Raw genomic sequence first — 12,358 nt, 5'->3', positions numbered from 1 at the left:
GTTTTGATCACGCGGACTGGGATATGTTCCGGTCAGCCTCAGAGAACAACATTGATCTATACGCTGACTTGGTGAGTGAGTTTATAAGGAAGTGCATTGGAGATGTTGTACCCACTGTGACTATTAAAACCTACCTTAACCTATCTCCAAAGTGGAGTTGCAATTCAATGGCCCTGACACGAGACGTATGTGGCAGGGTCTACAGGAAATCACAAACTACAAAAAGAATTCCAGCCAAGTCACGGACACCGACGTCACGCTTCCAGACAAACTAAACACCTTCCTTTCCCGCTTTGAGGATAACACAGTGCCACCGTCGCAGGTCGCTAACAAGGACTGCCCCCCCCCCCCCCTCCTCCTTCTCCGTGGTCGACGTGAGTAAGACATTTAAACGTTTTAACCCTCGCAAGGCTGCTGGCCCAGATGTCATCCCTAACCGCGTCCTCAGAGCATGCGCAGACCAGCTGGCTGGTGTATTTACGGACATATTCAATCGCTCCCTATCCCAGTCTGCTGTCCCCACAGGCTTCAAGATGGCCACCATTGTTCCTGTACCCAAGAAGGCAAAGGTAACTGAACTAAATGACTATTGCCCCGTAGCACTCACTTCTGTCATAATGAAGTGCTTTGAGAGACTCGTCAAGGATCATATCACCTCCACCTTACCGGCCACCTTAGACTCACTTCAGTTTGCATACCGCCCCAACAGGTCCACAAACGATGCAATCGCCATCACACTGCACACTGCCCTATCCCATCTGGACAAGAGGAATACCTATGTTTTAATGCTGTTCATTGACAACAGCTCAGCATTCAACACCATTGTACCCTCCAAAATCATCATCAAGATGGAGGCCCTGGGTCTCAACTCCGACCTGTGCAATTGGGTCCTGGACTTTCTGATGGGCCGCCCTCAGGTGGTGAAGGTAGGAAACAACATCTCCACTTCGCTGACCCTCAACACTGGGGCCCCGCAATGGTGCGTGCTCAGCCTCTCCTGTAATCGCTGTTCACCCACGACTGCGTGGCCATGCACGCCTCCAACTCAATCATCAAGTTTGCAGACAACACAACAATAGTGGGCTTGATTACCAACAACAACGAGACGGCCTACAGGGAGGAGGTGAGGGCACTCGGAGTGTGGTGTCAGGAAAACAACAACTCACTCAACGTCAACAAAACAAAGGAGATGATCGTGGACTTCAGAAAACAGCAGAGGGAGCACCCCCCTATCCACATCGAAGGGACAGCAGTAGAGAAGGTGGAAAGTTTTAAGTTCCTCGGCGTACACATCACAGACAAACTGAAATGGTCCATCCACACAGACAGTGTGGTGAAGAAGGTGCAACAGCTGAATAAATTTGGCTTGTCACCCAAAACCCTGATAAACTTTTACAGATGAACAATCGAGAGCATCCTGTCGGGCTGTATCACCGCCTGGTACGGTAACTGCACCACCCTCAACCACAAGGCTCTCCAAAGGGTAGTGCGGTCTGCACAACGCATCACCTGGGGAAAACTACCTGCCCTCCATGACACCTACACCACCCGATGTCACAGGAAGGCCAAAAAGATAATCAAAGACAACAACTACCCGAGCCACTGCCTGTTCACCCCGCTACCATCCAGAAGGCGAGGTCAGTACAGATGCATCAAAGCTGGGACCGAGAGACTGAAAAACAGCTTCTATCTCAAGGCCATCAGACTGCTAAACAGCAATCACTAACTCAGAGAGGCTGTTGCCTACATTGAGACCGAATCACTGGCCACTTTAATAAATCTATCACAAGTCACTTTAAACAATGCCACTTTAAATAAGGCCACTTTAATAATGTTTACAAATCTTCCATTACTCATATCATATGTATATACTGTATTTTAGACCATCTATTGCACTTTGACTATGCCGCTCGGCCATCGTTCATCCATATATTTATATTTACATATTCTCATTCACCCCTTTAGATTTGTGTGTAGTTGTTAGGGAATTGTTAGATTACTTGTTAGATATTACTGCACTGTCGGGAACTAGAAGCACAAGCATTTCGGCTACACTCGCATTAACATCTGCTAACCATGTGTATGTGACCAATAAAATTTGATTTGATAATCTTGCTCTGATTTGTCATCCTGAGGGTCCCAGAGATAAAATGTAGCATAGTCTTTTTTGGTAAAATCCATTTTTATATTCAAATGTAGGACCTAGGATCTAGAGTTTGAACCCCTGCTGTCTTTAGATGAACACAAAAGTGTCAACTAGAGAATAAATGCAGGAGTTTGCAGGGATTTGTAGTTTTTCATGATGTCTAATTTGAAGCTACTAAGCATTTCCGAATCTGAGAGTAAATAGAGCCGACGATATTGAAAAAAGTCACCTTGTCTGAGAGAGATATACATGGTTATCAAAACCACAGGCCTTATTTTAAGTGTTTCTAAAATACCCTATTGGAAAAATAAATGGTGGATAAACTATTTGTGTCACGCCCTGATCTGTTTCACCTGTCCTTGTGCTTGTCTCCACCCCCTCCAGGTGTCGCCCATCTTCCCCACTTATCCTCTGGGTATTTATACCTGTGTTTTCTGTCTGTCTGGGCCATTTTGTCTTGTTTGTCAAGCTTACCAGCGGTTGTCCTGTCAGCTCCTGTCTTTTCCCAGCTTTTCTTTTTCTCGTCGTCCTGGTTTTTGACCCTTGCCTGTCCTGACCCTGTACCCGCACGCCTGACCTCTCTGCATGTCCCTGACCCTGCCTACCATCCTGTACCTTTGCTCCACCTCTGGATTACTGAACTCTGCCTGTCCCTGACCCTGAGCCTGCCTGCTGTCCTGTACCTTCGCTCCTACTCTGGATTATCGACCCCTGCCTACCTTGACCTGTCATTTGCCTGCCCCTGTTACAATTTGAACAATGTTCCCTGTTTGATTGCTAGGTTTGATGGTTATTATATCACCTACAATTTGATCAATGTTCCCTGTTTGACCGCTAGGTTTGATGGTTATTATATCACCTACAATTTGAACAATGTTCCCTGTTTGATGGTTATTATATCACCTACAATTTGAACAATGTTCCCTGTTTGATCGCTAGGTTTGATGGTTATTATATCACCTACAATTTGAACAATGTTCCCTGTTTGACCGCTAGGTTTGATGGCTATTATATTACCTCCACTGTGGGGCTCTATAGCACTATCTCCTCTTTGAGTGTTGGTGATTTGGGCCTGGTCTGTGATAATCAATATGTCTTTCGCCTCTGACTCATGGAAGTAGAAGTTTAGTGATAGCTGTTCTGATGTTCAGAAGCTCTTTATGGTTGTAGGAAACGATGGTGGAAACATTATGTATAAGAAAAGTTCAGATAAGTGAAAAAAAATAGACAAAATAGCACAATTATCCAGGAGCCAATAAAACGGCTGCTATTCACTCCAGCGTCATTTCATCATTGGATTACACATCTTGTATCAGACTAAAAATGAAATAACCTTCCAAAAGAAGGACCACAATGGCATCTCAGCTTTCTCTCTCATCTATCTGCACTGCTCTACTCCTTCCACATACACAGTAATATTATATTTGGGCCAATCACTGACTGGGTTTGTGCCCCAGAGGTGGCATGCCAAAGTGGATGAGATAGCCATTATAAAATAGAAACCTTGGGTAAAACTAGCCTTGAGCCACCCTCCACTTGATAAAAACCTTGGCTGTACTGTAACTAAATCTCTGCTGTAACTCTAATGTACAGTTAATTTTACCCTGGTCTTCTACACTTAACAGATATAAAGAAATGTCTGTATCAAAAATCTTTTCAAAACACACACACTACCATAAAGATAAAGTACAAATAAATGCTTGTGCCAAATGTGGGCATACAACTGATTGAGTAACTACACAACACATGTTATAGTCTGATTATGTACTGAATATTCAGACAATGTGTTCCTGAGGAACTACATGAATGGAGTGGAGAAGACGAGAGTTCTCGTTCATTGAGAAAAGGTGAAAGTAGAATCTATATCTAAGTAGTTAGAGAAGTTTTGAAAGTAGAATCTATATCTAAGTAGTTAGAGAAGCGGTGAAAGTATAATCTATATCTACGTAGGTAGAGAAGTTTTGAAAGTAGAATCTATATCTAAGTAGTTAGAGAAGAGGTGAAAGTACAATCTATATCTAAGTAGGTAGAGAAGTTTTGAAAGTAGAATCTATATCTAAGTAGGTAGAGAAGAGGGGAATTTCCATCATGAACTAACAATCAAGAAAATAAAATAACACATTTGAGATAATCCTTTATTGTTAGCTTGGTCAATTTGATTTGGAAAGAAACAGATTATTAGATATTAGTTACATGTTCTGGCTCATAACAATGAATCATATAGATGCAATATAGATATTGTTTTGGGGCTGATTTGTTAGAAAGGGCTTGGGGACGGGCCCCAGGGCTTGGGTACGGGGAACAGACAACAGAGTGTGACGGCTTGGTGACGAGTAACAGACGACAGAATGTGAGGGCTTGGGGACGGGGAACAGACGACAGAATGTGAGGGCTTGGGGACGGGGAACAGACGATAGAATGTGAGGGCTTGGGGACGGGGAACAGACGACAGAATGTGAGGGCTTGGGGACAGGGAACAGATGACAGAATGTGAGGGCTTGGGGACGCGGAACAGACAACAGAATGTGAGGGCTTGGGGACGGGGAACAGACGACAGAATGTGAGGGCTTGGGGACGGGGAACAGACGACAGAATGTGAGGGCTTGGGGACGGGGAACAGACGACAGAATGTGAGGGCTTGGGGACGCGGAACAGACAACAGAATGTGAGGGCTTGGGGACGGGGAACAGACGACAGAATGTGAGGGCTTAGGGACGGGGAACAGACGACAGAATGTGAGGGCTTGGGGACGCGGAACAGACGACAGAATGTGAGGGCTTGGGGACGGGGAACAGACGACAGAATGTGAGAGCTTGGGGACGGGGAACAGACGACAGAATGTGAGGGCTTGGGGACGGGGAACAGACGACAGAATGTGAGAGCTTGGGGACGGGGAACAGACGACAGAATGTGAGGGCTTGGGGACGGGGAACAGACGACAGAATGTGAGGGCTTGGGGACGGGGAACAGACGACAGAATGTGAGGGCTTGGGGACGGGGAACAGACGACAGAATGTGAGGGCTTAGGGACGGGGAACAGACGACAGAATGTGAGGGCTTGGGGACGCGGAACAGACGACAGAATGTGAGGGCTTGGGGACGGGGAGCAGACGACAGAATGTGAGGGCTTGGTGACGGGGAACAGACGACAGAATGTGAGGGCTTGGGGACGGGGAACAGACGACAGAATGTGAGGGCTTGGGGACGGGGAACAGACGACAGAATGTGAGGGCTTGGGGGCGGGGAACAGACGACAGAATGTGAGGGCTTGGGGACGGGGACAGACGACAGAATGTGAGGGCTTGGGGACGGGGAACAGACGACAGAATGTGAGGGCTTGGGGACGGGGAACAGACGACAGAATGTGAGGGCTTGGGGGCGGGGAACAGACGACAGAATGTGAGGGCTTGGGGACGGGGAACAGACGACAGAATGTGAGGGCTTGGGGACGCGGAACAGACGACAGAATGTGAGGGCTTGGGGACGGGGAACAGACGACAGAATGTGAGGGCTTGGGAACGGGGAACAGACGACAGAATGTGAGGGCTTGGGGACGGGGAACAGACGACAGAATGTGAGGGCTTGGGGACGGGGAACAGACGACAGAATGTGAGGGCTTGGGGACGGGGAACAGACGACAGAATGTGAGGGCTTGGGGACGGGGAACAGACGACAGAATGTGAGGGCTTGGGGACGGGGAACAGACGACAGAATGTGAGGGCTTGGGGACGCGGAACAGACGACAGAATGTGAGGGCTTGGGGACGGGGAACAGACGACAGAATGTGAGGGCTTGGGGACGGGGAACAGACGACAGAATGTGAGGGCTTGGGGACGGGGAACAGACGACAGAATGTGAGGGCTTGGGGACGGGGAACAGACGACAGAATGTGAGGGCTTGGGGACGGGGAACAGACGACAGAATGTGAGGGCTTGGGGACGGGGAACAGACGACAGAATGTGAGGGCTTGGGGACGGGGAACAGACGACAGAATGTGAGGGCTTGGGGACAGGGAACAGACGACAGAATGTGAGGGCTTGGGGACGGGGAACAGACGACAGAATGTGAGGGCTTGGGGATGGGGAACAGACGACAGAATGTGAGGGCTTGGGGACGGGGAGCAGACGACATAATGTGAGGGCTTGGGGACGGGGAACAGACGACATAATGTGAGGGATAGGGACGGGGAACAGACGACAGAATGTGAGGGCTTGGGGACGGGGAACAGACGACAGAATGTGAGGGCTTGGGGACGGGGAACAGACGACAGAATGTGAGGGCTTGGGGGCGGGGAACAGACGACAGAATGTGAGGGCTTGGGGACGGGGAACAGACGACAGAATGTGAGGGCTTGGGGGCGGGGAACAGACGACAGAATGTGAGGGCTTGGGGACGGGGAACAGACGACAGAATGTGAGGGCTTGGGGACGGGGAACAGACGACAGAATGTGAGGGCTTGGGGACGGGGAGCAGACGACAGAATGTGAGGGCTTGGGGACGGGGAACAGACGACATAATGTGAGGGCTTAGGGACGGGGAACAGACGACAGAATGTGAGGGCTTGGGGACGGGGAACAGACGACAGAATGTGAGGGCTTGGGGACGGGGAACAGACGACAGAATGTGAGGGCTTGGGGACAGGGAACAGACAACAGAATGTGAGGTTCTTGGGGACAGGGAACAGACAACAGAATGTTCTGAGAGCTCCTTTCTCCATCCTTTCAAGCCACACACACATCCACAGTGCTCTCATATAAAAGCAATTTTTTTACAGGCGGGGGGGGGGGGGGGGGGGGGGGTGAAATGAGAGCTGAGATTTTGCTGAGGGGTCCTTCATTGCTCTGAGGCTGTGTGAAGATCCCATTCTCAGCTCCACTCTGCCTGGCTGCTACAATTACTGTGAAGAATCCAAATCCATCAAGGCAGCTTCAGGAAAATGTGTCCTTTTCAGATTGTTATTAGATTGTTTATGCAATAGTTATCTGGGCACTCCATGTGGCGACTCCATAAAGTACTCTGAATACATTAAAATAGTGAAATGGCACATATCAAAACAGAACCCTGGAGCGTGTTGAAAACCCCCCCCCATTTACTCTATGGCAAAAGGCACATTTCTTGCTTGCCAAGCGCATTCAACAACTGTCCTTGAATTTATGTGATATTTTATGTTTGTTTGCTAGAGCTGGAATTGGAATCACCATGCACATTCCTCCATGTCTGTGTTTTCAAAATACAGCCTGGATCAATTTAGTTATCTGTCCCTCTCCCTCCCATTCTCTTAATATATACAGTACATATCTGGTACTGCCACTCCCACTCCCACTCCCACCCATCACCTCCTTTTTAAAGAGTCCTTCCCCATGCCTTACCTGGCGGGTAGCGTTCGATGACAGGTTGGTTGTCCACCTGGAGGGTGGCGTTGCCACCGCTGCGTGTGAAGCGCACAACATGGTACTTGCCATCGCTAACTATGACAGCCGGCTCGCCAATGGTGATGTCATCTGTCCCCACGTTGAAGATCACATCGATCTTTCCATGTTCCTGGGGATGGAAGAAACAGAAGGGGTGTCTGAAGGGAAACGACAAGTGAGATATTCACAAATCTAAAAATGCTTTGACAATAGTGGCAGCTGCTATACCACTAGTGAGTAAGACATTGCCATAGTTTTTATTGTTACAGTGCTGCAGGGGTGGAAGTACCCTTGGTTGAGCAGCCCAGAGTTATCCTCTGTGACATAGGCAGTATGTTGGACTAGTACGCCTCCATCGGTTTCCATTCACCACCTGCCTCCCTCTGCGGTCTGCAGCCCAGCTCAGGGTCCCTCAAATTGATCACTGTTGACTTGACCTTGCTGTTTCTCTTCTACCTGACCTGACACATTCCTTTCACTGAATCTTCTCTCAGAGCTAGAACCTCCATCACAGGTAAGAGTTACTTCCTCTGGCTGCCTCTGGGTGGCGCTGCTAGGAAACTGGGCTGGGGGGCAAAACACTTTGTGTGTGGGCACTGCGACGACCGGGCTGGGCACGTCTGAAGACCCTGTGATCAGACCACAAGGTCACAGTCATAGAGATCCTATTGTAATTCTTAATTCTATGGTCACAGTGCTAATGTGGCAGTGTGAGAGCACTAAAGACTAGATCAGCTGTCTGACAGCTTCAACATTATCCCAGCCCAGTCTGTAAGATTACTCTCACATCATGCTACTCACAACATAAAAATGTTCCATGCTTGAAATGTCCACTTCTTAAACATGATACTAAATGTAAGGCTTTCAGAGATTCACTCAACAATCAGTTGGTACTGTCAGTAATATGGTAAGTGGTATCTTGTCTCCATGACTTGGGAATTGATCCCACGTGACCATTTGATGAGCAGATCAGAAACCATCAGGCATGATAAGGGGTTGATCAATCAGTATAGACATCTGACAGGGGGCAAACTGCCAAGAGGTGTCAGTCACCGATGATGAGAGAATATGGGCCATCTCACCTCAACCACTTCAGTCTGAGTCCCAGGAGAAATCAGAAAACAGCTAGAGGATGATACTATGTAATATCCTGTAGTGTGATGATGGTTACCTGTTATCGGTTATCTGTTATCTAGTTAAAATATTGTCTAGTTATTTGATTACTTTTCTTTAGAATTAACAGTGTATTGGATTTTCACAGTGTTATAAAGGTAACATCAATCCCAACCAGTGCCACTCCCTCACATCAGTGTTGTGAACTGACAGAACCATTGGGTGACCCCACCACAGCCACCACCCATACTACCCAGTGTCCTCCTGCTCCTCTGCATTCTCCCCTTGGTAACCCCCAACAGTTTAATGGAGATTTCCCTGGAGATAGCAGTTCAGTTAGGGGTCAAGAGCAAGCACCTCAGTCTGCATTCCTCACATTAAGCACTGTGATTCTTCCTGAACCCACAGAGCAGTGGGGGAAATGAACCAAAGCCCAGTGTTGCCTGACAAGAAGAGCCCCTCCTGAGCACCATACATTTCTCATGCGGAAAGATCCCCTTTGTGTGATGTTCAATGACCCCATCAGTTCTTTTCATGGAGATTCAGGGTGACATTTCCCCTTGAGAAGCAGGGACCTAGGCTGGATGGTGGGGGCTGGAGGCTAGGGCTGGGGCTTGACCTGACCCATCCCTCTCACCGCATCTTCTCTCACAGCCGGAACCTCCAACACAGATCAGAGTTACTTCCTCCGGCTGCCAGTGGGGTGTGTATAGGCTGCATGGGAGGGCAGAAAGGAGAGGACATTTTCTTCTTGATTATTTACTGCCCTCCGGTTCACCCCTGCGGCGCCTCAAAATAGCTTGCCTGTACCAGTCAAAGGCATGCCCCTGTACGCTGTGTATAAAGCACAGGCTCAGGGTGTCTCCCACTCTTAGGCCATGGCCACGGTCACTGGCCCAGCTGCTCAGTGTGCGCTACTGTCCCCTCACCACTACCTGCGTTCTGTTCCTCTAATGTGCCATGCTGTTGCTAACACCTGTGTGTTCAGCCTGGTCCCAGCACACTTTAGTTCACATGACGGCGGTGGCGGGGAATGCAACTTTGCAACTATTTAAAATGTAGGCACTGTGTTATTTATCATTGTGTCTGGGGAACATGGAACACAGCTAAGAATAACAGCAAAGGGGACATGTTGAGCTGTCGATGTGCGCTCACGTAACCATCCAAGGAGGAGAGCCCTGGATCTTGTTCTGTTGAGCAGAAACCCCCACTACGGCTGATTGACAGTCAGAGTCTCACTGTAGAAACCGTTTCCTTCGCCCACACCTCTGTCCCTGACAGTGACCCCCCCCCCCCCCCCCCCAGCAGTGTGTGGGTGGTGGTACATTTAGAAGATCATAGCTATGTGAGCGTGTTCCTGTCTTCAGTGTGTTTGTGTGAGCGTAGGAGGGACTACGTCTTAATATGTGACTTGTTTCAGGAAACTAGGCATATGTTGAGCATCACTACTTCACAGGAGAGGCATTTGAACGTTAACTTGTTATTTGTATCAAAATGCGTTTGACACAAACGTGTATGCCATCTGTAAATATGAATACAATTGTTAAATTACGAGCCTAGTTGGTTAGCCACGGAAAAGGACAGGAACCTTCCCGCTAGCCATGATTGGCTGATATAATGGATGGGTTGGACATGCCGAGAGTTGGTCTGCCATGTAGCTCGCTTCTGTCTATAACATGAGCTGCTCAGTATGTGTAGGTAAGCCTTTCTAACGCTGCTTTTTTGAAATATATCACGTAGTAGAACTGAAAAAGTGTTGTTCTCCACTTTCTGGAGAACCGAGTTTTGAAATCAGTGGAATGCCCGGTGGAATTAGAGTATGATTACTAAAGAGATGGAGAAAATTCTAGCGTTTGATTGCAAATATGCAGAGTGTCGAAAAGAGAACACACAGAAGGCTGTTGTATAAAACACCTGTCTCTGGATTACATCTTCAAACTAAGGGCAACCATGGCATCCGTGACAGAGAGGGAGAAGCGTCCATCCATGTATACAGACGGGTAAGATAGTCTAGCTAGCTACATTTTCAGATATTATACATTTCTAATTTTGTCAGAAAGTTATTTCAATTTCAAGTTAAAGTGTACTGTTAGCTAGCTAACGTTAGCTGGCTGGCTCGCTAGCTAACGTTACATGTATGATCTGTGTAGTAATATTATTTGTATCTCAGAGCCATTTGCATTGCTAGTTATAGCCTTATGTTAGATAGCTAGCTAACATTGAACATGGTTGGTTAGCTACCTGCAGATTCATGCAGGATAGTAGGGTTATGAGTTGGGATTTATGGCTCATTGTTTAGCTAGCTAGCTACATGTCTAAACAAAATACTCTCTGCAAGTAACCATTTCACTACACACTTCTTTCTGTATCCTGTGCATGTGACAAATCAACTTGGATTTTATTTGATATAGTATGTATTTACCAGAGACGGTAATGTGAAGAACATGACCTGCACCAAAGTCAAATTAGGATAATGTTAGGCCAACGAGACAGTGTCCAAGTTCAAAAATCTTCCGGTAGAATGCCCTGCTTTTATTTCGTCACACTCACAACTTCTGTAATTGGTTCGCCATTAACTTGGAAATAATTATCTTGTTGTGAATTTATTTTCCTGTAATAAATAAGACAAATTAGCTAAAGTGAAGACATTGTCAGCTATATGATATGGTCATTACTTGAACCATACTTAACGTTAGCTAGCTAGCTAACAATCTAGAAACGACCCAAAACATTGTTTAGAAAGTTGCTTTTAGTTGCCTGGTTTGCTAGATTGACATATAATAAATTCATTTTTAAACGGTGTTAAAATACACCAGTTATGCTGTTTTGCACCACCAGGCTGCTGATGTCATGCAGCCTGTAGTTTTTGTGTTTAAACGAAAACGACAAGTTTGATGTCGGACGACAATAGAATGTTCATGATGTCACTGCGACAACTGTCGATAGACGTAGTATAAACCAGCATTTAGTCTTGAAATCTTCGGTTGTTTAGTACATGGCCCCATGTGAATCCTTAAAAAGATGGGTGGGGCTAAGGCTTAATTAAGAGGGTGGGAACGATGCTGAATAGGTGTAGACAAAGAAGAGCTCTCCAGTAGGTTTACCAACACATTCAAAGGCCATTTTCTCAAAAGTGAGGTTACAAGTTTATCAATTTTCAAAGCAGAATTACTTTCCCATTGTTCCTCAACTGTAGTGTATGATATACCATTTTCTAGCTCTGAGTCCAATGTAAAAAAACACAATTTTATATGTTGCTACTGTCACGGCCCCTCTGCATTGCAGGTGCGGTTCCTCCTGCAGGCAGAGGAGGGTCGTTAGTGATTGGCACCACCTGGGCTCAGGGTATTTAAGCTGCTTCACTAACCACTTTTGTCTCTCTCTCTCTGCTCCTCCAGGTATGATCCTGTTTTGTTTGTTCCTTTGTAGTTTTACGTAGTTTTCACTCAGTCATATTCACACACACAGATTCATGCATCCATGCACTTTACATTCACCCTACATTATGATACTTTCACACCTCATTCCTTTTTCTTTGTTTAAAGTTAATTGTTTTTGGTTTATAATAAAGAACCTTTTTGATTGGTCTATACCTGTTGTTCGTGTCCCCTCATTTTTGCCACAGGCTATGAGCCGACCTGTGACACTACATAAGACAGAATCGAGATGGTTGATCACATATGTGATG

General features: G+C 46.9%; 1 protein-coding gene across 9 annotated transcripts in view; it reads right to left on the bottom strand.

The window, feature by feature from the left end:
* Positions 1-12,358, bottom strand: part of LOC129863443 (neurexin-2-like) — a 301,564-nt gene that overhangs the window by 14,841 nt on the left and 274,365 nt on the right. For all 9 annotated transcript variants that reach the window (XM_055935439.1, XM_055935443.1, XM_055935440.1 and 6 more), the window contains one exon: positions 7,516-7,687. In XM_055935439.1, coding sequence (XP_055791414.1) covers positions 7,516-7,687 — 172 coding nt within the window. The remainder of the gene's footprint in view (positions 1-7,515; positions 7,688-12,358) is intronic.

This window comes from Salvelinus fontinalis, chromosome 10 (genome assembly GCF_029448725.1).
Source record: "Salvelinus fontinalis isolate EN_2023a chromosome 10, ASM2944872v1, whole genome shotgun sequence".
Taxonomy (NCBI): Eukaryota; Metazoa; Chordata; class Actinopteri; order Salmoniformes; family Salmonidae; genus Salvelinus; species Salvelinus fontinalis.
Note: the sequence above shows the minus strand (reverse complement) of the source record. Positions and strands in the feature narration are given on the sequence as shown.